Here is a 27,402-nt window from a genome sequence, read left to right as displayed (position 1 = left end):
AAGGCCTGAAAATACAGACAAAACAACTGCTCATCTCCTTTTTCTTTAAACTTAATGTTCAATTTTTATGTGGTTACTCTAAACTGGAGCAAGTGTATTCCTCCAAAGGAACATCTCTGAGCAAGGAGTAGCTTGCTAGTGACCTTGAACATGCTATTTAATCTTTCATTAATAAGATGGGGATGATAGCAACAACAACAGTAACACTTACCTTGCAGGTGATTCTCTGAGAAAATCAGAGATAATGTATCTAAAACATCTGGCATTGTACTCAGCATGTAGTAGCACAGGAAACACTGAGCTAATGGCAGCTTTGATCTTAAATGTTAAACTCATGCAATTACCAACTTTTCTCTTAGAAGACTGCCAGAGAGATTTATTGTGTCCTCCAAGACTATTCAGCAGATACTGGAGTTATGGCCCAGTGAGTTTAATTCAAGAAACTCTGAACACAGAATACTCAATTCCACAGGATTCCAAGACACAAATCTATCTTACTACTCCAGCAGTTAGCTTTATCAATACCTGCAAATGGCATGAAATAAAATACATATAAGCATATGAAATGATTGATTTAATTATAAAAATAAAATTTATTTAAATTCTATATAAGCACATATATACACACACATACATACAGAGTACATGATACATTTACTTACTTACTACGAACACATTCTGCTTCTCAACTACAAAGTTATGGATTAAGTGTAAATAGTGGTCAGAATTCCTACAAAGCCCCACTGTACTTCTTTGATCCAAAGTCTCATATTTGTTTTCCTCCCACGGTTGGACTGGGTCTTATAATCTACATGCACATTTATTATAGCATTTGTTAAAAAGAAACTCTAAAAAGCTCTTATTAAACCAACAGTGTATCTAACACGTACTGTTACCTTATATTCAAGAATACACAATATCTGACGTAAGTAAAGGGTTTTTAACCTTTTTCACTCTGTCGGCAACACTTCCCTCCACACATACAATTCCCCAGTCTTCCAGTCAGGGCATGTTACTGCACAGAGTGCTCTTCTCTATTTTTTTGTCAGAAAGCCAAACACTGATGGTGCATTTTTTTTCATCTGCCTCAGAGCAGGGTGTTTGGAATTAAGCCCAGCGTCTCAGGTCTCAGTCTATAGCTAAGATACATGTAGGTAAAAAGTAGAAGATTAACTCAATTACCTGTCTCCCCACCACATAACCACTTAAAATAATTTTAAAGGAGGTAATTAAGTTATATAATTGTGTTGACATCAGAAAGAGTCCCAACCTGTCTTTCCTTTACTAAGCAACCTTCTTTTCTTTGTATGTGAAAAACTGCCCAGGTGATAGGGCACTAAGAAATGGATGACTGACAACAATGGTGTACATAGAAATGTATCAACATTTCTTTCAAATAAATATATGCTCCAGGTCTGTATCTGAAGAATTGCACTGGGAGGTAACTTCTATCTTACTACTGTATTCCAAACATCTATCACAGTACCTGGAACATAGCAGGGGTCTGATATATAGTATTAAATACCCAGATAAATAAACGATGTGAGAAAAAATTAGTGTATTCAACTTCATGCTGGCTCAATGGCTAATACCATCCACTTCAGTTTGAGGGACAACTTACCAAAAAATGGTAAAGGAAAATGACAGAACAATGTAAAAATTCTTGTAGAAATTATAGTTTTGTTTATCTACCAAAAGATCATTATCACATATTAAAAATGAAATGGGTAATTCTGAAATTATCATTTCCATTTTGGATTAATAGTAAGTCCTGAGACAGAAAATACTGGTCCATGCACACAGCTGCCCAAGGCTCCTTTCCCAGCAGAGGGCTTTATATAGAACAGTAAGTATATAAAAGCTTTTGAGCCATCCCAACATTCCCGCTGCTCTGATAGATGAGAGACAAGTTGTAGGCAATATCTCTTCGTAAGTCTAACTGGTCAGCTTCTATACCCTGGGGGAAAATACATGAGTTATATTTCAAACTGACAACCAGGACAATTTTACAGCAAATACACAGTTTCATAAGTGTTCAAAATTTATTAACAATTTTCATTATACTAAAAAAAATTATGAAACTAGGCATATACCTTGGATCTAAATTTTTATCAGACAGTGTTGAAGTCAGTTCATCACTATAGTAACTGTATCATCAACTATTTCAAAATGTCTAATCAGTAAGTTGAAAAGTCTCACCCAAAAGCCATGGCAGAATAAACTCCAGATGAATTAGGATTTAGGAGTAAAAAAATGAAACCGTAAAAGAAAAAACAATACATAGTTGAATAATAATATAATCTTGAGTAGGAAAGGTCCTTCTAAGTATAATAGCAAAATAGAAACTATAAAGAGAAAAGTTGGGGGTGGGGAGTATAGCTCAGTGGTAAGAGCATGTGCTTAGCATGCACGAGGCCCTAGGTTCAATCCCTAGTACCCCATTTAAAAAAGAAAAAAAGAAAGACTGATATGACTTCACAGAAAATGTAAGACTTCTGAATGTTTAAAAAAAAAAAAAAGAAAAATCATAACAAATGACCAGATCGGCAAAAAATACCTGTACTATATAATAGAAAGGCATATATAAGAATAGGTCTAGGAAGGCAAACACCAAATTGATTATAATGCTTACTTTATGAATGGTATTACCTTTTTACCTACTTAAATAACAAGGCAATGAACTCAATGGAGTAGATTAGATCTATGTTTTTAATTTTCCCCATACAAAATTTTGGACAACTGAAAAGAACATCTGTAAGAATGAAAAATGATACCTGTAAAACTTAAGGAGCAATACATAAAGGTATTTATGAAATAAAGAACACAAAAGTGTATATATTTCATCAGCATAACTATAAAACGTGTATGCATTTGCTTATTGAACAAGAATAACAGAAAACAGTTGTGAGAGAATGTGGTAATTATGAGTGCAACTCAAAAAAATAATATATACTTTCTTTCAGAAATTAAAGTAAAAATTAGACTTTAAACAGATTATCATAGCATTGGCAACACTTCAACTATATTACATTAGCTTAAACAAAACTACATTAAATTACTGGTTTCTCATCTTTATGAAGAAATGTTTGTTACACTTTAACTTGAAAATGAATAATGGCTATTTTCTCAATACTCAGATTTCCTGTCTAGCAGCTCACACCTGTAAACCACAGGGACTATCTTAGGAAACTGAAATGGTCATAACCACAAGTTATACATGTCCACATGGTTGCTGATCAGGTTACACGGTCAGGATGTCAAGGAACTACTTGTTGCCAAACGTAATTACGTTAACTGCATTCAATAAGGGAAAAGTACATTTTAATATATAAGCTATAATTAATCTCACTATCTGGACCACAACACGGAGCTAACGGCACTTATCTATAGATGAAATGAGGTGACTCCTCACTTTTTAAAGTAAATCATACAATACCTCTGCCACAAGTGGAGGGAGCTCCAGGGCCTTCTGATAATAGTGAATTGCAAGATGAATCAACCCCAGTTGGTGAAGGCCACGGCCCAAATTATAGAATGATTCCTGGCAAGGCCCACGTAGACTGAGGTATCGATTAAGAAAGGAAAAGCCCTGCCAAAAAGAGCAAGATAAATAATTCAATATTCACTCATTTGATAAGTCTCTGCCAAGTGGTAGAAATAAAAATGTTTTTAAAAAGACATACCCCCAACCTAAAAGAACATATGTCTGTAATGTAGTGTCCTACATTGTGTAGTCAAGATCTCTTCCAAAGGTGTGAAGAGATGTTTTTACACTGAGGACAAAGGAATTCACAGAAAATAAAGCCAACTGTTGCAACTAGCTGTTAAGGTCCATAATCTGTAAGCACATAGGATATATATTTTTATGGTTTCAAGTTGGCTTTTGAGGCATTAGGGGCCAAGTAACCTTTCTGGTTTGAGATGCATGTCTGAAAGCTTGAGCAAAATATAAAATCCAAGCCCTTATAATGATAATTTAGAAAGTTTCATCCTCAGGAGCAAATTCACTTGAGTAAAATCTAACCTTTCTGGGTAAATGCTACCTTTCATATACCTCTCAGAACCTTAACAGTCCCTCAACCTAGAAACACTTGATCTTTTGTCCCCCTGAAAGCTTCTGACTCAAAGGCTTTATGGAGAAGCTGATTACTTCAGAGCATAGCTGTGATGATTCAGGCTCCCTATATGTCACACAGTCCAAAAAGCAATTTGCTTCTTTGCCTCTTCCTGTATTCACTTCGCCCTTAATGCAGTTTCAACTTCTATCATGCATAGAAAGCTATAAATTGCAAAGTGCAAGTATTTTATGTAAGTAATTAAATAAATATATTACCTAAGAATTAAGAGTACCTCAATTAATTTGTGTGTATAGAAAATAAAATGCAGTTATTCCCTGGGTGATCTGCTATGTAATAAATGGCCATAAATTTTGCTTCATAAATAAAATTAATAAAAATTAAGAAATTCCTCAGAATTAATGCATTTTAGGAATAAAGATAATTATGTTCAATAAACAAATCATACTTTCTGCATAATAAAAAAACTCATTTGTGTACATGAATATGACCTCTACTCCACTGAAAAACATAATTCTGTTAAGTAACATCAGACAAACTATTAATCTCAGAGAAATATCAAATCTTCATATTTAAAAATGAAACATTTAAAGATAAAAATCTGAGAAAGAAAGAGTATTGCCACAACCCAAAGGAACTTGTAGGTCTTCTGATACAATAATAGGAGTTACCTGCAGCATCTTATGAAATTTTTAACAAATTCAGGAGGGTAATCTCCTTCACGACTGAAAAGACTATTCAAATATTTAGTGAATAAAGTACTAGGTAATGTGCGCAGCTGTTTTATTCTTAGGTACTATGAATCATCAAATATAAAAAATTACCCAAAAAATGACAAAAAAAAAACATGTTACATGTTTCTGTTACAATAACATGTTAATGTTACAATTCAAACATTTTTATCACATTAATCATTAAAAGGCCCAAGTATATAATGCCTAAATAATACTAAATAAAGGTAGAAGTAAGGAGACATGGTTTTACTCCTGTGGTATGATATAAAGGTAGGAAGACAGTAAAACATATGAAACTAGTTTTTTTTTTAAGCTGTGCAAAAGAAAACTAATTACAGTCCTGCAGCATGAATAGACTCATAAGAAATTAAAACAATCCAAGAATCATGCTATTTACAATAAAACTTGCTTTTTAGAAACAGTTTTTAGTGGAAAATGTTTAACACACACAAAAATAGAGATTAGTACAACAAACTCCCACCTACATGAACTAAGAAAACTTTAAAAGAACAGTTTTCTGTGATGATGTAAGTCACACAGGCACACAGGCACATTCATACATTACTATATGTATAACATAATGCATTTTTAAAAACTAGTTTAAAAATCTTCAGGACCTAGAAGGCTCCACAGTATAAGGAAGCCTGCACAGGATTCAAGGGTCTGCCTGTGTCTTCCCCTCTTATGATCTGGCTGTTTACCCTTTCTACATGCTGTGCAAGTCTGAGCCACGAGCCCCACTGGATGTTGATCCATGAGTGCTGAACACAGGGTAGGTGTTGGACACTCCCAACACATGTACTAAGCAGGTATTACTTTTGAAGCAGGATAACAAAAGCATTAAGTATTTTTAAGGAACATAAAATCAAGTAATGAGAAATCCAAGTGAATTACCTGCACAATAAGAGCATGTCTCTTTAATACATACTTCTGAGATGCCATATGAATAAAGGTTAGGCCTATACAGAGGCTATAGAGAGGTTCATGGGGATGAGTGCGAAAGGCTTGCACATACTGTCCTGAAAAATAAGCAGTGATGTCAGATGGTGTAACAATAACATTGTCCCTTATTTCTTCAACACTTACTCAAATATATTTTCAAGCTAAACAAATATTACTGTTATTTTAACATATGCAAGGTGTACATTCTAAAATACCCACCAGATGCACATTCATTTGAATTTATAATAATGTATAACAAATAACAAAATTAGAAAGATTTACCTGTGAAAGTATCTTGACCATGAGATTAAATATAAGTAACTAAAAGTAACTTTCTTTTAGACACAGACATTTCCACGTAGAGTAATACTTCCAAAAAAAAAAAACAATGTATCAATTGTGATCATATACCTATCTTATGATCTTAAATCTATTTAAAAACCAATGGGGAAATGTGTCTTCTGGTAAATTCTTTTGTAAAATTAATTGACCTGTCATATAAATTCAACTGTGACAGATCATGGAGGTAAAAAAATATAGTTTTATTTTGTTTTTCAGTTTTTGGGTGTTATTTTCTGAATTCTAGCAACTACTTTGTTTTTCCTGAGAAGAGCTAAATGTATCTAATAATAAAATAAGAGTTCAGGGTTTTGTGAATTCCATGTATTCTATGTACGTAATTATCTCATGTCAAAAGCCTAACCATATGAGATAGGGGAGTTTAAGCAAATATTTCTTATAAAGGAGTGATCTGTATCTTAAAAAAAAAAAAAAAAAAAAACTTCTATTCCAGAAGGCACAGCACTGCAAAATCTCTTTAGTAGCACAGATGGTAGATTGCCATTTATTTTTGCCTTGTATAAAAGTTTCTAAATATAGGAAAATAAAATAAAATTTATATTTTATATTTTCTTAATATAAGCTAACAATTCAAGAAGCATACACAGTGAAGGAAAGTTTCAACACCTGATGTTCAAGATTACTGGCTGAACAATTATAAAAACAGCAGCCATACACAAAAAAAAAACCATAAATAGTTTTAGTATTAAATAGGTAAATCACAGTATATCCAGAAGTGAATTTAGCAATACTAGCTCTTAAGCAGTAGGAGATCCGTGCCTCATTTTAAGTTTAAACATTTGGTTAGGTATTTTTGTACTTGTTTGCTTCTGATATTACAGAAATTTCCTATAAATGATCAATGAATTTTCCCTACATTTAATTAGACTTAGTAAGAACTATGCAAATAAATCTTGATATAAAGACTTATCTCCTAAAGGAATGAACTATCAGCAAATTTTAAGTCCCTTTTTGTTACTACAGCAAATTAAAATCAGGTAGCATAGTATCTGTAATTAATGAAATTATTTTAAAACCAAACAAGTCTTAGCAGGGAGAATTACTGACCTTTAAAGTGAATTATAAGACTTATTTTAGCCTTTTGAAACCAAAGCATCATAAGAAAAATAAATATTATTATTTATTATTATTATTACCATTATTGCAAACACAGCAACTTATTATATTTGCCAGGCATTATTTTAAGTATTTTATATTACCTCATTTAATTTTCACAAATTTCTACAAGGTAGGTCCAATTATTATCTCCATTTTAGAGACAATGAAATTGAGGCAGAGGGAGGCAGACAAAGTCATGTGCCAGGACACTTACCAAGGGCATGCTTAAAACTACCAGATACAAATGCATTGTGTCCATTTAAGACGCACAGGGCATGATTATCTGGGTTTTTCAGCATTAAACGGAGACAAAAGCGATGATGCCGTACATCTTGGGAGTGCATGGTAACTTGATTGAAAATGTTCCAGAGCTGGGGTTTATTGACATGTTCCATTACCATTATCCTAAAATTGCAGAAAGAGAGTGAGGGTAAAAAATAATGAAAAAATAAATCTTCCTGACTTTTAAGATTGAAACCCTTCAGTGCTGTCCTACCAACATTGAAATGCACCATGCCTCAACAAGGGTAGAGATGTATTTCTACATCTTGTTTCTGCTTTTCAACAAAAATTTTAAACCAAAAAAACAGAATCAAGTGGTTTAAGTTTCACCTTTTTTCTCCCTGCCCAATACAGCTGCAGTACAATGAACACTGAATAACAATAATAATGTGTACCAGACATTGTTAAAAGGCATTATACATAATAACTCACTTTACCCTATACATAATAACTCACTTTACCCTAACAACAATCCTTTAAGATGGTGGTATGATGATGTCGGTTTTATCATAATAAATGGGGAGACTGAGGCACATAGGTTAAGTACATGAGAAAACATGCTCTCATATATATATGCCTCTGAGAACCACCAATGACCTGAATTAATCAGTAAGCAACAGGAGAGTTAAAATAAACAGTTTACTGATTCTTGAGAATGGGAGACTAAGTCAAAATAAATATACATGCTTTATCAAAGAATCTAATCAAAATAAGTTATTGGAAAATCACCTGATATAGTTGTATGCCTTTCTGAAATTTTTGTCCAGAATTGCAGCAGAGAGACCAAAGTATTCTAGCTCTTTGCGTTTTTGCCTGTCATCATAAAATGAATAATATTCCAATGAAGAATCGACAAGTAACTCAGCCTCTTGAAATCGGGATAGGTCACATAAGGAGTATATGGCCTTCAACAGAAGGTTCCACCAGTCATCTTTTGTCAAGACACTCGTGAGTACAGCAAATATTGCTAAAATGAGACCAATGAAAACCAATTAGACAGTTCATTTCCAGAAACAGCAGTATTAGAAAGAAAAATTCACATGAAGGTAAATTTAAAAACTATAGTCCTGACAGGATTAAATTCTTGCCAACATCCTTCTGGCAACGAAGAGAAGGTAGCTGCTTGTTTACACCCCTCAAAGTCACCACCTTCTGCTCTATCTGCCTAACAATCTGCAGTCCCAGGTAATTCTCACTTCTGATCTCTTCTCTATAAAGGCCAGCTACTTCACTCATGTTTCTCAGTGTTAGCTAGGAGTACACGCTCCTCCAGGGCAGGATGAGCGTGCTTTCCATGACTGAGGTCAGATCTAAGGCATTCAAATGTTTGTTCAGCAAAGGACTTCAAATTCATGCTTTGAGATTCAGATTGTTCTTGATCTTCTTATAAACGCAGTTTTCCTCTCTCTGCCTCAGAATTTCTCTCTTGCTTTAACAATCTTCTCTTCCTTATTTGTTTATAAGAAACCTCCTTTTTATAGCCCTTGAGAAATATCAAAAGCCAGAATTTTTTTTTTACTGTCTTCAACCCAGTTACTCTCTTTCTGGGAATCTATCCTAAACAACTAGTCAAAAATATGAATAAATCTATAGACATGAACATGCTCACTACAGTATTATTTATAAAAGAATATTACTGGGACCAACTATATAATCAAAAAATAACAATGACTAAATAAATTATGGAACTGCTATCCAAAGAAATAGCACACATTCTTTAACTATAAGAGCTACAAACAGAACAAAACATGAGAGAATGTTAAGTGAAACAATCAGAGTACTGAGATGCATGGGACATAAAGAGGCCTGGATTATGTTATGATGCACCAGTGTAATGTGATCCCCACCATAATGAAACTAACAAACGAAACAAAACCTTACGAGCCTAAGAAAAACCTACAATGGACCTGAAATGAGGAAATACTGAAAGAGAAAACAGGCAGCATCAGATGAAGAAAAAAATACAACCTAAGGAAACATAGTCCAAATACATATTTGCAGGCAGAAGCCTTTGGGATAAAGCCCAGAATCAGTGAACTGGAGAGACGGTAAGGCTCTAAGCAGCTGAGACCCCATGACTTTCCTCTGATTCTCTTCCCCCACAACACTTGGCTTATCTTATGTCCTTACATTGTGCTTACAGAGATTTCAGCTCTTCTGGATTCTAAAACCCTGTCCATTGCACACGGCCGTGCCTTTAACAGTGATTTAATTAATATCTGTGGAATTAATTAACAATGAAATAATTTTCTGCCAGACTGATTTCTCCAGTTTATAGCCTAGGTCTTTTCCAAAGTTCTCTGAGTATTACCCAAACATACTTGATCCTTTTCTAGCTAAAAATAGATGGCTTTTAAAGTCATGTGACTTGAGATAGAGTCAAAGCAACTTATTTTCAGAGTTTCCACAACTATTCCTACATTTGTCAAAAATGAATTTAACAGAGAATGGAATATGTGTAATTGAAGTGACCAGACAAATAAAGCAATCTGTATTGTCATCTAATCTTCACAAATTTCTTAAAGTAGGGTATATTTTCTTCTTAAAATGTCAAAATTTAAAGTTTTAGTTTTTTTCACAGAAAGATCTAAGCAGATGCCTGCTGTTTAATTTTTTAAAACTAAAGTAATTACATACAGCTTTTCTTTCTTTCATTTTCAGAAATACCAAATGCATTTATTTTACTTGAGGGATTTAGAAAATACCATTTTATTTAAAAAGAGTGTATTTTCAACTAGATCACTGTCAGGTGTTACTTCATGTCTTTTTTCAACTTAGTCAAGTTCTATGCACTAAAGCATACGAAATGACATGGAAGAAATTAATTACCTTTTGCATCACAATTTGCTGTCTCCTGGTCACTGCTGTCTGATATTTTGTCTCTCGACACTTTAATAAGGTAGAGATGCCTCTCTCCAGATTTGGAACTGGATATCAAACAGACTTGGGCTCTATTCATTGCTACCTGAATTAAAGATGATAATCTGAGATTCAGTACATACTTTCTTAAAGAAAATCTATGGGACACAAGTACCACCAGTGCGCCTGAAAGCTGCTTTAGTAAAGAAAAAAGAAGACCAAATCATTGTGCAGATAAACACCTAAAAGAGAATAAATGTACTTATTTTTCTCTTACCAAAGGAATTTGGGTCACATTACTTACCTTAATAAGAAGAAGGAAGGCAATTCACATTAAATTTATAACACATACACACACACTCACACACACAACCACCTCCCTGCAAAAAAAGCCAGTCTCAGAAAGGATGTCATACCTGGAAAACATGTTTGCAAAGTGAACAATTTTGGCACATAGTAGTGTCCACCAGGCCAATAATTGATACAACGGTTCTCACTTTTCTAAATATGTACCAGCAAAGATTTTATTTTATCATCTTATAGTCCATTATACAGTTTCATGTAGAACTTTCAATTATATACTGTTAATTTCTAAGTGTTTTGTCTTTATCTGACATTCACTTTAAAAGTTTGACTTTAACAGAGTAAAAGAGAGTTACAAAATAGCTATAATCTATGTTTAAACCAAATTCTAAACATTTAAAAAGTCAACAAGGCTAATAAAAAGAAAGATCATTACCCACCTTCAAAAGCATGGCTAACATGGTAAGTAAGGTATCCACATAACCATACATCTTGCCTTGTGAAAACAACAGAGTAGAACGATGAAGCAGCAACTTCAGTTCCTAAGTAAAGAGGCACATGATAATGAGCATGACAAGATTACTCTGTTGTAAATTGTTTTGTCTGCATAGAAAAGTTCCATCCTAGAAACCAAACCTTAAGAACATTTGCTTTATGCTCTCTCACAATAATTAAAATCCAGTGTTTTAGGAACAATGAATTACAATGTCTAATGAGTTCCTGTAACTCAAGATTCAAAATCATTTTTCAAAAACACTGAATTTAATAGACTAAAATAAAACTTGGATATAAGCTGTAGAGCCATCCTTAACTGAAGAGGAAGTTCTAAAATACAGAAGAGAAAAACGTCCTTCTGTGTCACCCAGCCTACCTGCTGTGCTGCGTTTGCGTCTTGTGCTAAAGTATCTGGATCATACATTGGTTCCAGGGCTTCCAGAGCTCTCTCAGGGCGGCCCAGCTGCTGCTGGAGGGTGGAAAGCGAAATCCTCGCATCCAAATGAAGAGGGGCCAGGTCAACCACCTTGCCGTAGCTTTCCGCGGCACGCTCCATGTAGCCTAAGGCCTTTAAGCACTCTGAGAGGACGTTAAAACAAAGCATTAATACGAACTACAGATGTGTGAGCTGGCCAAAATTATTTCTCCGTTTTAAAAGAAATATTACAGCAATTTTAAAAACTATAACAAAAAAGAATGTATGCATATTTCCAGTATCTTAAAACAATTATCCCTTCTAATCTCTAACTACTGATTACTCAATCTTAATTCAAATTGCTACAAGGATGTAATCAGTACATATATAAAAGTTGGGGTTCTGTCTTATTCATTTAGGATTATACTTTCAACATTTTCCCATGTCTTCACTGGCATTTTGTATGGTTACAATACTCAATTAAATTATTTACTTAACCATACTATTTGACATTTAGCTTATTTCCAAATTTTTATTCAAACAAATAACACTGCATTAAACACCTTTATGTATATAAGCCAGAGTTCACAAACTGGTAGACCAATTTAACCCACACCTTTGCTTTGTTAGGCCACAGTTCTGTTAAAAACAATAAACTGTCTATATATTAAAGAATTAGGATTTTTATGAAATCCAGCTATTGAATTCTTTTGAAAAATCTGGATTTGGCAACAGTGGGTCCCCCATTTCCACATGGTGCACAGCCATGCTGAGAAACAGCAGCACCCTTTAGACGGGGCTCTCCAGTGCTCACCGACCCCAGGCCTCGTACTTGTCCACTTTGCTCACTTTTGTTAACTGTAAGGCTCCTAAGTTTCATGATCTCCAATACAGACTACCTCCTCTCACCTCACTCAACTCTTTCCTAAAGATAAGTTTTCAGAAGCGAGGCTACTGGGCCCTATTCCTCACACTTTATGCCAATCAGCCATTAAGTCTTATCATCTGAACTTGAAGATGAATTCCTGCAAGATTTCTCTTTCCACCCTAAGACCCCAGCGCTAGCCTACACCCTTTCACCTCTTTCCTTTTTCACTGCCATGATCTCCTAAGACAGTATTTTACCTCCAACTGTCTTCTCAAATCTCAAATTTCTCAAATATCTCCTGACCATCATCTTTAGGTTAACTTTGGTAATCAGAAGATGATTCTGAGGTTTTACCTTCCACTCATCTCAAGCTACACAGGCTCAAAATGGAAGAAGCCTTCATCAGCATCACGCTCATAATTAAAGAGGATTTATATAATATCTACTATTAGTAACAGGAGCACTTTCACACCACAGCTTTATGGAAGGCAACAAAAACTCCAACTCCTTGTTTGTGTCTTTAAAATTCAAATACTACAAATAGTGCGACTTCTTACGATGGCATTACATTTGAATTCATGTTTACTCATCCTAACAGTAAAGTGTTACCTTAATCATTAAGTGTTCTCTTTGACATTTCGTATCTGTGATATGTCCCAAAATATCCCAAAATGTCAATTAATGCTCCTCTAGTTATAGAGAACTTTCTGTCACTGTGTAATAGTTCAACTATTAGAACTTTCTGCCACCATCCAATATTTTAAACAAAGATTATTCAAATTTCAATGCATCTCTTATGTTGAGTCAATAGAAAATCCTATCATATGATTTTTGGCTTTCATACATTTCTGTAAGAGATTTAGTTTTTCTTAAGCTGCTGCTTCTACACTAAATGATTTATTTCATATTACTGTGGATTTAGACGCAATGAAATAAAATGACAGATAAAACCCAATCTTAAACATATTTTCAGCTCAAAGAAAACTGAAAATACATTAACTTTTTTCTCAAAATAACATTAAATATAAACCCATAAAAACTCTTCAAAAATTAGATTGCACCCTAAGTCTGACAGTCTACTACCAGGAACCAGAGCCCATGGTTAAGAGACAGGTAAAAGACAGGTAATTATGGTATTTTTAAACTGGAACACATTAGTCCTTCTACTTCACTCTGGTACCATTATGTGAATCATTCTTCCAAAGCATTAGTGAGGGAAAATCACTTAGTGGTGAACCAAGACAGTTTAAAATACTGACTTTCAAAAAACTACTCTGAAATCAGAAATACTTTCACTAAGACATTAATATTTTATAATAATTATTACCATCTTAAGGAAGCAAGTTTTTGCCTGCTTATGTGATTAAAACTTCTTCCCACAAAAAAGGATTACCTGCGTGTCGAAGCCAAACCACTGCAAGGTTGTATCTTTCAGAGCAGACGAGTGCGCTAAGGAGGGGAAGCGCAGAGTTATATTCACCAACATCCAGGAAAGCTTCAGCAACATCTAGATACAGGTCCCCCATGTCTTCAGGATTCTGCTCCACGAGCGTTGTCAAGAGAGGCTGGACCCCAAAATAACAGCCTGAAGTCAAACATTCATTACAAGGACACACATCTACTTATATTTCTTTCAACTTACATACGAGTTATCTGAGGCAAGCCTTAAAGGAGCAAGGCTTAATAAAAACAGCTTTAAATAATCATTTTTAATTCATTTCTGTATCACTATTAAAAGAAACTCATACTGCCATCATTCACTCATTCAGCACATGACTTCTGAAGGCCGGTTATAAGGCAGGCATTGCCGGAGCTAGGACAAGCTGACCCCTGTGCTCTTCCTCTGACAAGTCTAACACACCCATGCCTCAGGGCCTCTGTGCCCGCTGGTGTTTCTGGAAAGCTGTTCCCTCAGGTACCTGCCGGGCTCGCTTCCTCACAACCTTCATTATTCAAATGTCATTTCTTGGGGGAGGCTTTTCCTGACCACTCTACTTAAAGTGGCAACTCCTCCCACACCCTATATTCTCTAGTCGTCTCGGTTTTTCTCCAGAGCACTTATCACCAACTAACATCCTGTACTTTACACACTTATTTTATTTATTATCTACCTAGTCCCGTTAGACCAAAAGATCCATGAGGACAGGGATTTGTGTATTTTGGTCAATATTTTATCCTAAGGTATGCAAAGTCAATGCCGAACACATTTTTTTATTCAATGAAATACTTAGCCCAAAGTCAACAAAAGAGAATAGCTGTCAGAAATTGTCAATTGTCTAAAAGGCCCAATCTCAAATTCTGATCTCTGGATTATTCTCATTTTAAAAGAAAAGCAAACTATTACAAGCCCAGTTCCAAACAGTTTTAGCTTTTATAACACATTCACACAAAAATAATTTGACTTATTGTGATGTCCTGGTTATGAAGAAATGTAAAATCTAGGGTCAACTTATAATTTCTTGTCATCTCAAGAAAACACTGTGGATTTGGTCTGAAGTATCTCCAGTACAGATCTTAATGTTACTTACATTAAGTGGTTCGAGGATGTTGAGATGTACTAGGCAGACCATCAGCTTCACCGTGATGTCTATTGGCACACCATCAGGTATAGTGCAGGTAACATTCTCACCAGCTGTGCATTAGACACAGACAAAAAGTTTCCATATGTAATCTTAAAAGGTGGGGCAAATGAAGCACACTGTCTCTTCTATGTAAGATTTCACTTATTTCACTCAAAGCAAGTGATTCTACTGTCAATTCTAACCTTGGCCAGCTCTAGCCCTAGGTTCTTACACTCCCTTCAGCTTGCGCTTTGATAGCAATTGTCCTTCCTATTCTTTTCCTACTACCTTATCCACTTATCCCAAACCAACATAAACTCCCACACCTATCAAAACTGCAAAGAACTAAAAGGACAAAAATGACAAATGAGGATACACGAACTTTCTCTTTTTTCTTCTTGAGTTCCAAAGCCTCTTTTTAGTCTTCACTACAAGGGGCTGAGAAAGGGATAAAGTAATAGTGTGCTTAAGTCTGAGGTAGTATTTTTATGTAAATGCTTAAGTTTGAAGTAGAATTTTAGTTTTTCAATGCTTAAGTTTGAAATAAACTAGTAGAGAGCATTTTAAGCCCTTTTTGAAAAGTAAAATGCTATAGTTCTAAATTTTTTGATAAGCTGCTCAGTAATTCATTCTTCTTTCATACAGCACTAAAGAAACCGTGGGTCAGTTACAAATGCCAAGTTCAATTGGATGCACTGGAAAATAAAATGGACTGGAAAAAAATTTTTTAAAGATTATCTGTGAGTGAATATTCACAAGAAAAAGACATGAAATCTCTCTTAGGAAAAAAATGCTTCTTGGGATAACTTGTCATGAGAAAATTAACTATCAATTTCAAGATGCCACATTATGAAAAAGCGATGATTATGCACTCTCCTGTGCAGAGGAAACTACAACCTTTATTCTCTTTTGAAGTGCCTTCTTCTGTAGTTTTTTTTTCCAGCACAATTCCAGAAAAATCTGTAATTACCTAAAAGAATAGGGTGGGGGGAGGAAATAATACAATAGGTATGTATGAAAAACCTCTTCACAATGCAAAGATTTGAACAGTTAATTCAAATAATCCTTACAACATATAAATGAGCAACATCTTGTCTCTTTAAAATAAGGAGCCACTATGACATATTAATGTTTTTATATCACATTAACTAATGCTTAGCTGAAGATATACAATTTCTCTGTATCAAACCAATCTAATTTTCCCAAAAGATTAAGAAATGAATCATAGCAAGTAGACTGGTTGCTGAGTCCTGCGACCTTGAAGGACAGATCTACCACCTGTGATGATGGCAACAGCTTTTCTCATATGGTAACTACATTTTTTATTTCATATGGGATTACTAGAGAATCTAAATCTGTTTTCATATAGTCCTTAAATATACAATTTAGAATATAAGTAATGTAATATATACAACTAAAATAAGGAATTGTCAAAGAATTTCTACAACACAGAAACATGCTCAAAACCTAACAGAGAAACATGCAAGTGTTCCTACCTCCAAAGCTTTGTCATATTGTTTGTTAGAAATGTACAGTTCAGCTGCTATGTTAACATCTTCCATAGAGACTAGGCCCTGGTGCTTTGAGAACGCTTCTTCAATTATATTAACGGCTGAAGTAACATCATTGGCTTCATAGTAACTCCTAAAAAAATAAATGACAAAATGGACGAGTGTTTACTTAAGTTAATCACAAAATTCATTTTCTTACTTAGACTCTCTAACGATTAACTATAATTTTCATTTTCTTAACGTTTGAGAGGAGGAAAAACTTTTAAAATCATAATCAGAGCTAATCCAGAGGAAAACGTGCCATGTCATCCCTCTCCCAAGGCTACCTCACACCATTACAGCTCACTCCCTCTGTAAGCCAATACCAACAACTCTTCTGCTTCAGTGGGATCCACTAAGCATTGATCCTACCACGTTTTCACTTTCCCTGCACCCTTCCTGTCCTCTCTTTCCTCCTTCTCCATGACCCAACATTACAATTACTGTCTTGTCTGGAGAATGTCATTCTAAGTGAAGTAAGCCAGAAAGAGAAAGAAAAATACCATATGAGATTGCTCATATGTGGAATCTAAAAAAAACACAAAAAACAAAAACCAACAATACAATTACTGTCTTGTGCATCTCAGTTCTCCTGCCCCTCTCTCCCTCTATCAAAATCATCTGATGAAACTCCAACCTTGGGTAATCCAAGTATGCCTTCACCTCCACCTGCCCAGCTGACCATGCTGATGAAACTCACTCTAAATTAATGACCATTACCCTCAAGTGAGCCCATGGTGCTGATCACCAATCTTACTACAGTTACCTAGCCCAGTACTTCTCCAACTTGAATGTGCATACAAATCAATGTGAATCTTATAAAAAGGCATATTCTGATCCTGTAGCGCTTGGGCAGAGTTGAGATTCTACACTTGTGACAGGCTCTCAGGTGATGCACATGCTTCCGGTCTGTGGGGCAGCAAGGTCTCAAGGACCTAGACAACTATTTCACATCTTCTCCTCTCCAAACCTCCAGCACTCTCCCGTCCTCACTCTCAGCTGATAACCTCGTTTCTTATTTTACAAAGAGAATCAAATCAGATATCCCACATATATCCCAACATATCTATCTACTTACCCATACCCATGGCCATATCTTCCGCCTTCTCCTTTTATCGTAAGGCCAGTCCTCAACTAGATCCCACTCCCTCCAATCTATTCAAGGTTACTGATCAAGCAACTGTCCCTTCTCTTATGAATCTTCAGTATCTCCCCTGGTTGTGGATCATTCCCACCTGAATATAAATATACTATAATCTTCTCCAACTTAAAAATCACCTCTTACTCCTACAATCCATTCCAATTACCTCCCCATTCTTCTGCTCCCCTAAAAAATTTCTCCAAAGAGCTGCCTATCCCCCAGGACTCCACCCTCTACCCGCTTCTCCAGTGTTAATACTTGGTCCTCATTTTGTGACCCATCTGCAGTATTTCACACAGATGCCCATCCCTCCTCCTTGACGTGCTTTCTTTAGTAAAATTCTAGACTACCGTTTTCTCTTAGTTTCCTCCTACTTCACTGTCCATTTCCTTACAGTCTCCCCGCTGTTTCCTCCTCATCTTCCTGACTTCTAAACACTGTAGTTCCTCAGGGTTTAGTTCTCAGAACTCTTCCCTTCTCTGTTTCTACTCCTTCATGGGCCCACCCCCCTTCCCCATCTCTCTCTCTCTCTCTCTCTCTCTCACACACACACACACACACACACACACACACACACTTATATCCAACACATCAGAAAATTCTGAGAGCTCAGCCTTCAAAATACATCCCGAATCTGATTATTTCTCACCACCTCCTGCTGTTTCTCCCCTGGTCCAAGCTACCTCACCCCTACCATAGATTACTGCAATAATTTCCTGCCTATTCTCCCAGCTTCTGTCCTTACCATTACTTAATCTATTCTCAAAAGAGCAGCCAGAATTGATGCATCTAAAATTTAAGTAAGATCAAATCACTCTTCCAATGGCTTCCAAACTCATTCAGATTAAATGCCAGAGCCTTTACAATGACCCACAAGGACCAAGGAATCTTTTCCTGATCCCTTTCTAACATTGCCCCCTGCTATCCTCCCCTTAAACCTCAGCATCCATGCTGTTCCCCGGACACTTTTTACCTTTGCACTTGCCATTTCCTTTGCCTACGATACTCTTCCCTAATATCTACTCCCATATCTCCTTCCGTTCACATCCAGGTCAGTATGACCATAACACAAAGAGTTAAGTCCTTCTCTAAACGCCCAATTTAAAGTAACACACTCCTAATCCTCAACTCACCTCCCTCCCCTGCTTCATTTTTCTTAATATCACTTATCAACATCTAATATACTACATACTTAGTTGTTTATTTGCTTATTGCCTGTCTCTCCCATCTAGAATGAAAGCTCCACAAGGGCAGAGAATTTAAAAACTCATTCAATACTGAATCTCCTGGTGCCCTGTACAGTGTTTAGCGCATAACTTACATTCAATAACTATTTCTAGAGCAAAAGTAGGGAATGAGAGAAGGTTTAATCAATCAGAAGTTACAGTAACAGAATTCAATGCAGGAAAGACTTCTGCAGCAGTGGCAGAACTGTTCATCACCACCCTTTCCCAACAAGATTATAAATAATGCAAGTAGAAAACAAATGTACTATCACAGGCCATCTAACAGTTCATAAAGTAGAAGCCTGTGGGCTAACCAGCATGACAGTGAGAGATGTGACTAAAAGCAAGAAACCTGGGAAGATCCTCAATGCTCATCATATACAACAAGGATCAATTTAGGGTTGCTGCACCTCAACAAATTTCCTATAAATGCTTCCAGTATTCCTACATAACCCATCCTTGGGAACATGATGGGTGGTTTCACAGCTAAGCATCTTCATGACAATGGCCATGGAATAGGGTTAACCTAAGATATCCAGATCAAGATGGTTAATCTTAGGCTGAAATACTGTAATAAGAGATATCCCAGAAGAGAAAGATACCACAAGGAATTTCATAGCCAAAATGTACCCTGCTTTGTTTCACTGTACAGCATATCAGAGAAGAGAATGCAGTTGGGCATAATATTTTAGAATAAAATATATACCATAGCCGGTAGCATGTGCCAACTCTAAAGAAAAATTTTCATCTTAAAATGTTACTCTAGCATAGGCTAAAGATAAAATGATTACAGAAGATCTCCGATCACAAACGTTTCATTAGTATATTTGCAGTAAATAATTTACTGCAAGTGGACATAACTTCAACTAAGTTACAGAAACCTGGGAACCTAGTCATCCTTTCAGAACATGCTCCATTTTTAAACTTCCGAGCATGTGAAAGGTAACTGTATATTCAAAATTTTTAAAACAGTCACACAGCTGACTTGGAAACAGAAAAGTACTGGGGGAAAAAAACCCTCTATATTTAAGCACAAAATAAAACAAAGGAAGTAAAACACTTCCTCGAACTTCAATGAAACGTATATTCTACTTCAAATATATGCTTTGATTTCTAAGATGATTAATAAGAATATTTCTATATGTTATTTCACTTCAAACTTACTTTGCCATATCTCTAGCCAACTGCATAAATCGTTCTCCATCAGATGGAGACAAAAAGTTTAAAATACGCCTATAACCATCCATTGCCATCTTGTGATCTCCCATCTGCTCATAAAGGCTTGATCGTTCCCACAAATAACGGACATTAGTAGGTTCATATTTAAGTGCTAAAAAGAAAAAAAGGAATATAAATTATACATTTATCATAAAAAGGGGTTCATGGTATGTGTGTGGGTGTGACCCATTTTTCAGAAAATCTATTAAACACTCTAAACCAATTCTCCAATGCAACCAAGTGGGTTATTATGGAATAAATCTACCTTCACAGGAACTGTAAGCTAGGACAGACCCAAGACCAAATAGAACCCGAATCTCAATATTAACCTTCATTTGGTCACTGTAGTGTTAACATTAACCCTCAAGGAACAGCTTAGAACCAACCCTGATCTCAGTGGGAAACTGAAGGTCCTGTTCTACCAACTTTTTGCTGTATTAGCTCACAATTAAATAAAGTTGCTGATAAACATGAAAATAGAGGGACCCCAAACACTTACTTCTGGTATAACAGAATATAAGGAGTAAATATATTTCAATAAACATCACCCCAGAATAGCAAGTACAATCATCAAAAAACCTATTATATAACATCTTATCAAACAAAATGAGAAAAACATTTTAATTACCTTTTGTATAGCAAAATATAGCCTGCTTAATATTGTCTTGTTCCAGGGACATTTCTGCCAATCTAACCCATTCTTCAGTGTCACTGGGATTTAAATGTGCAGCAATCAACTCAAACTGCAGTGATTTCTCCATGTCACCTTGGTCCTCATATATCATAGCAAGAGTAGAGAATGGCTCATAAGCCAAAGGAGCTATAACAAATATAAAGAAACAAATTCCACTGGTTGAGGGAAGAGGCTTAAGCTGATGTCAATTCCATGGTTCAAACTATGGATCCTTTCTCTCATACTTCTTTCTAAGTAAATTTAGCAAAATTATACAAACCACTTAATGGAATTTAGAATACACAGTAGATTATACTTGCTTTAGTATATTTTCATATATTTTTGGCATTTTTAAAAGCATTCTTTTCTCTAAGCAAAGTGTAATTTCATGAAAACCCCTACTCTCTACCAAGCCCTCCTCATGAAAATCTCCCTTTGCTAAGGCTAAACATGGCTCACTAACTCAGCAAGTTCATCCCACTGAGCACCAGATACACCAGTGGGGATAAATCTTCATGACCAAGCTCCCACCCCAGGGAGTATGGAATGAATGGACAGAGGATACCAAGTGCACCTAAACCGAAGATTAGCAAAGTGAGCATTTAATTCACATTTCTGAAATAATGTTTCTGAAATGAGGTTCTAAGATTACAAGGGATTAAAATCAAAGGTAATTAACAATTTGTTTAATTATAAACTGAAATAAAAAAACAGATAATACTGAAAAGTAGAACAAAACAAAATACCCTGAAGGAAAAAGTCTGTTAATTCAATTTCTGATGGGGTGAAAAAGAAAAAGCAGTGTCTTCAAATTGTTCTTATGCATAATCCAGGAAATTTATAACAAGATTTCTAAAAGAACCTTAGTCTAAATGAAAGGAAATACCAAAATAGTGAAAAGAAAAATTTAAAGTTCACTGTAGTACAACTACCCAAACCATTATGCAGGGAATCCCTTGCCAACACATCAGGAACGCAAAATAATGTAAGTGATTAGTCAAAAAGTCAGTTCTGAAGCTATCCTTCGATATGACCAAGATTGCAGTTTAATGGAAAGACAACAAGTATAAATTGTATCTTTTACCAAAAAGTAGATTATAATAATCTAACACTGTCTGATTTCAAAAATGGAAGAAAAAGAATACTTTCAAATGGTTTTAACATAATGTGTTTGCCACATTTTAAAAAGACTAATACTACAAAAGCCTAAAACCCCTAAAATGAAACATTAAAAAACAAACAAATAAAAACAAAAAAGAAGCCTTTATGAGTTCAATAAATATTAATGATATTTCACTGACTCATACTCTGTTATTTTCATTTTCTTGGTAATGACTCCTACTCAGTGTGAAAAGTGGCAAATCACTGTTATCACAATCACCTCCAAGATTCTGAATGTATTTTCCAAATAGCACAGTGAGGTGCCCCTCCATTTGTTTTAAGTCAGACCACTGAACTGCTACTGTCAGTAATCCCCACGGAAAACACCTTGTCTTATGATTTCCATGCACATCAGTATCGCCTCTTCACGTTCTCCTCGCGCGAAGCGGATGTTGGCTTCACCCATGAGACCTCTCAGAGCTCTGGGAAGTTTACTCCGAGGCCTTTTCTCCTGCACAGAACAAAAATTGACATTTAGAGTAAAATAAAAACAAACCAAAAACCTTTTCTACGGTAGAAAGTTCAAAGCACAGCACAATATTTATTAAAGAAAGCAAAAATTAAACTGGTCAGGAATTACTAAATTACTAATTAGAACAAATTAGATCTGGATGCTGCAAGATGGATTTATATGCCAGGAGATTTATAATGCAATCTACTGAAGATTCTCACTCTTTCAAATTTATTTACTCAGAATGAACTTGGTTAAAACAGTATCAAGTTACAATCGGAACTTATAATAGCAAAACCATCATACATTTTGACACACACAATAATTAAGGTTTTACATTTAAACAATCTTCAAAATGAAACATAAGAAACCAGTAATAGCAGTTGTCTCGTAGAATTTCCTTTCTTATTGTTTGAATTATTTCAGGATATATGTATAATTTAAAGATTCTTTTTCTATTTCTATGTCACATTTTTACATTCTGTTTATAAACAACAAAATAAGAAGAATTTACTTTCATCATTTTCTTGGTCTCACGATTGAGAACCATCTCCAGTACAAACACGTCGCCTGCAGTGGGTTGCTCAGGTGTTTCCTCCTCTTCCTCTTCCTCTTCTTCTTCTTCCTCCTCATCGTCTTCATTCTCTCCAAGCATGGAAGCAAAGACCTTGTGAACTGACTTACTGACTCCATCTGACGTCTCTCCTAAAGAAAGAGACATTGAGGTTGAAAAAAAAAAGCTTTAGCACATTCAGCAGTCGAAAGAAAAAACAAATAGTATTTTCTAGAATATAAATTTCTACCCCAGCAATACCATACTTGAAAGTAAAAAACAGACAAATGAACATTCCCAAAAGCAAACCAAAGAAGAGGATATCACTACAGTAAAATAATTTTTCATAATGATTATCCTGAATGATCAAAAAAGGTTAGTCAATTTCTGTTAAAGGAGAGACATGTAACATATTTTAGAAAAGCTACAACAAAAACTCTTAAGCTTATTACTTGTGAAATACCTCAAACCCCAGAGATGCTGGTTAAGTAAGATAGTCAATATATTTATGGAAGAAAAGAATGAAAAAAAGCACCACACATTCTGAGCAACAAATAAGTAATTATTATTATGAAATCATCAAAATGATCATCTTCAAGAATTCTAAACACCCAAAATAAACATGAAAAGAAATGTATAAAACACTATCAATCAGTAAAATTTATTACAGTAACAGAAAAAAAAGGAGAAAAGTCATGTGATCATCTTGATAGATACAGAGAAGCATTTGATAAAATCCAACACCTATTCCTAATAAAAATATTTAGCCAACTAGAAATGGAAGGGAATACCTTTAATTTGATAGAGAGCCTACAAAAAGTTTCCCACAAACACAGCCAATGATTAGTTATTCAAAGTCACTAGGAATGAGACAAGTACGCCTATTACCACCACTCATTTCAATATTTTACTGGTGGTCTTAGTTAACATAATAAGGGAAGAGAAATAAAAGGCATAGAGATGATAAGGAAGAAATAAAATTGTCATTATTCACAGATGATATGATTATATACGTAGAAGAGCCAAAAGACTCTATGTACAAAAACTATCAGAATTTGTGAATTTAACAAGGTTCCTAGATACAAAGTCAATATACAAAAATTAATTGGAGTTTTTATATCAGCAACAATGAACTGAAAATGAAATTAAAAGAAGTCCCTATTTGTCTAGTATGTAGGAAAGGTGCTCAAGAATAAGAATTTAGCAGTGGAATTCATCAGTGTACAGGAGGAAAAAGACAATGACTCCAGTGGCCTTATATTCCAATCAGCAGACTTTGCCAAAGCCTCTTCAAAACTGACCCCTTCTGCACTGAATACATGTTCACACTCACCAGAAATCTTGGTAAAGTTCTGGGACAATCCTTCCTGGGAAATCGGGAGCTTCATATCTTAAAAGAACTGATGGGGTTATCTGAGCTGAGGCCATCTAGTCCTTGGATGCCTGACTGCTCATGGTGAGCTGGAATTGGATTTAACTAACCCTCCTTTTATGGAGGGCCTAATGGCCACCTCTTAGGGTCAGTTTTAGGTAAGAGAATTGGCAGGCACCCCATGGTGCCTGTTACTACAGTTGCACCTCAAAGACTTGACTATAGAAGAGCAACTCCTTCCCTGAGCAGATAAGGAAGCCTAGGTTTTAGAACAACTTCACCCGCCTTGTCTACCCTACTTGCCTGGCAAAGTAAGAAACTGTAACCCCACTTTCTTTCCTCTTTGCCCTTTCTTCCCTACTTGCTCCAAGGAGGCAGGAATAAAGCTTGTTTGTTTTCTTTCCACCCTACTAGTGTGTTTTCTGTGTAAAGGCTTATTTGTTTAAAGGGGGAAAAGACCAGCCTCTATTTCTGCCGTCTGGGACTAGGAATTTTAATTTAGTTCTCAATCAGACCTCACACCCTAAACTGAATTCTAATTGATAGTTTAGCATCCCAGGTTACTTGACATGTGTAAATGGATTCCATGAACTATTATCAGTATTCTGATCACTAGAAAAGTATATTGATCACTAGAAATTAATAAACTTGCATAACAGTTCATCACTTAGGCTCTCATGAGTTTAATTAGTATGGGTGCACTAATCAAATTTAATACGTGGTCATATAGAGCTGATGACTGGATCCTGGAATGAGGTAGCATACCAAGATACCTATGCTGTGTGTGAGGTCCCATGTGGACAGCCAACTGGCCATCTACTCTGACATTTCTATCTCATCTCTCACAATTAAAAAATGCAAGTGGTTTGGAAGCCACTCTGTAGAGAAGGATAAGTCATTACAATTTGGGGGAGTATAGTTTCGAAGAATTAGTAACCAACTGAGAGGGTCAATTTAAGAAAAAATGATTCTAAAAGGCTCTCAAACAAATACTGATGTCAATTTGAAACACTTCTCCACGAAAATAACCCACTAAAGTAACCATCATCATATTCAATAATTGAACAAATATTTACTAAGCACCTAGTCAAGCACTATGCTCCTAATAAAACAGGCAATCAACAACAGAATACCACTGCAATAAAAAAAAAATAATGTTTTCACTAAATTATTAGGCATCCTTAACATTTAATGCAGGTAGCAAGTGATCCTAACATACCTTCCTGGACATCTTTGTCCTGAGATTTAGTAGAGTCAATTCCTGATGATGATGGGACTTCAGAGTCATTTGGATTTTCTTCAGCTGATGCCTTTCCTTTTTCCTGAAGATTCTGTGATTGAAAATTAATTAATGAGTCCAAAAACGAATGCACATTTAGCTCTCTCCAGTTGAGAACAGAACATCGGCCTCATTTTCTATTCCTATAAAACTTGAGCTCTGAACACATAAGTAGTATGTGAAATCTAAATTTGAATATTCTCAAAGCATTTCAGAGTACTTAGGTCTCATCCTTCAATCTGAATCAGTCAATAGTAAAAAAAAAAAATTTTTGAATCTTGACAATTTCATTCATCTACACATGTTATCCTTTTTTTTTTTTTTTAAGTAAAAAGAGATGGGGCACTATTAGTTGTATGATTTAGGAAAGAACCCACCAGCTAATTTCAAAATCTGTAATTGTTTTTCTTTTCCCTCGGACAGACAAGAAAGTTCACCTTTTTCTGTGGAAGATCACATCACACCATTAGTAAATTCCTCAAAAACGGGAGCTCAAATCGCTCCGTCCAGAAACAGAAACTGAGGCCTAAAGAAGAGACGTGAGCTGCTCCCCCAAAGTCACAAAAAGTACCAAAGCTAGGACTACAGTCAGACACTGACTCCAAACTCTACTTCCCACGCCCCTCATTTAACCTACTAGCGATAAGTTACCCTCAAGTCAAAAAATGTACTATTTGGCAATATAAAGAGAAGTGGTTATCATCGAGACAAAAGCTTTCTGGTGGGGGAAATGTTTTAAAGAGGAGCTTAGCACAAGGATGAGGTGAGAACGGAAGTTTCCCTAAGAAGGGGAAGAGACCGCTGGAAGTACTCGGCCCGCCCCATCAAAGCGAATGGAGTGAAAAGACAGTGGGGAGCATCCTGGCCTAGCATCTCCTCACTTTCTTCTCACGCGTTTTTCTCTCTTCTCTCCGCCTTTCGAACTCCTCAAAAGAGATCTTCCCTTCCAGATAGTCGATGAGCTCTGGGCTGAACCCCGACATGTCTGCGGGGTTCTGATACGCAGTTTCAGGAACGGGGACAAACGGAAGAGCACCGCCTCCCAGACTCTACCCCTCGCCGGGGCGCTCTAAACAAGGACCCAGCGTCCGCCCGGGAAACCGGCCCGGCCTGCGCTGCAGCCGCCGCGCTCGGGTTCCGCTGGAGCGTCGGGCCCCGCCTCCTTCCTGGAGGGATGAGCGTGGACGGGGCGGGGGCAGGGGCGTGGACAGGGGCGTGGACGGGGCGGGCAGGGGGCGGAACCCTCTCCGCGCGCACTCCTAGCGCCCGGAGCCATCGTTTGCTGCTGGGCTCAGCCCTCTAGCTTAAGTTTATTAAGGAATTGAAAAAAAAAATTGCTTAAAGGAAATTCTCGTCATCTACATCATTTCCCTCAATTCTCCTTTAAAACTCTCTCTCAATCCATTTCTTTTTTCAATGTTTGCTCTGCCATGGGAATGTTCCACTTTGCAGTTCTGCCCTGCCACGGAAAGCTGAAGTCCTCCCCCAATTTATGCACAATCTCATCTCCACCAATCAATGGCACCATCAGTGTTCCCGTCTTCCACAAATTCTGACTCTCCCCTTCCACAGGCTCCTCAGTCTGTAAATAAGTTTATCTAGACTTCATGTTCCACCTCTAACTCCCATCGAAGTTTTTTTCTTTTTGTAACAGTCAGACTTTTTTAGAGAGAATCAAATGTTTGCCATGATTAGCATATACTGTTGCCCATTTACTATCTAGGTCATGTACTGTCTTATGCATATTACATAATTATCTCAAAATAATCCTTAAAAATGGATTGT

The 27,402-nt window shown here is 36.0% G+C and overlaps 1 protein-coding gene across 1 annotated transcript; it reads right to left on the bottom strand.

Annotated features, from left to right (window-relative positions):
• Positions 1–569: 569 nt before the first annotated feature.
• On the bottom strand, positions 570–26,697 carry GTF3C3 (general transcription factor IIIC subunit 3). Its single transcript, XM_006189903.2, has 18 exons — positions 26,499–26,697; positions 25,558–25,669; positions 22,928–23,118; positions 22,290–22,413; positions 20,757–20,948; positions 20,075–20,240; positions 16,490–16,637; positions 15,891–15,963; positions 14,961–15,064; positions 13,826–13,997; positions 11,526–11,728; positions 11,095–11,196; positions 10,322–10,457; positions 8,222–8,459; positions 7,425–7,615; positions 5,705–5,829; positions 3,437–3,589; positions 570–1,957 (listed from the first exon to the last, which is right to left on the bottom strand). The coding sequence occupies exons 1-18, from the start codon at positions 26,598–26,600 to the stop codon at positions 1,835–1,837; spliced, it is 2,655 nt and encodes an 884-aa protein (XP_006189965.1). The 5' UTR covers positions 26,601–26,697; the 3' UTR covers positions 570–1,834.
• Positions 26,698–27,402: the final 705 nt, after the last annotated feature.

Source organism: Camelus ferus, chromosome 5 (genome assembly GCF_009834535.1).
Source record: "Camelus ferus isolate YT-003-E chromosome 5, BCGSAC_Cfer_1.0, whole genome shotgun sequence".
Taxonomy (NCBI): Eukaryota; Metazoa; Chordata; class Mammalia; order Artiodactyla; family Camelidae; genus Camelus; species Camelus ferus.
The sequence above is the reverse complement of the archived record's forward strand: the minus strand, read 5'-3'. Positions and strand labels throughout refer to the sequence as shown.

Excerpts from the sequence above, each read along its gene's own strand:
- GTF3C3 (XM_006189903.2), bottom strand. The coding sequence starts at position 26,600 with ATGTCGGGGTTCAGCCCAGAGCTCATCGACTATCTGGAAGGGAAGATC. Across the intron at positions 15,065-15,890 it reads CACTTCAAAAGAGAATAAAG|CTGGTGAGAATGTTACCTGC; the intron begins GTTGTAGTTTCC and ends TCTAATGCACAG. Across the intron at positions 3,590-5,704 it reads GACATGCTCTTATTGTGCAG|GGCTTTTCCTTTCTTAATCG; the intron begins GTAATTCACTTG and ends TCTTTTTGGCAG.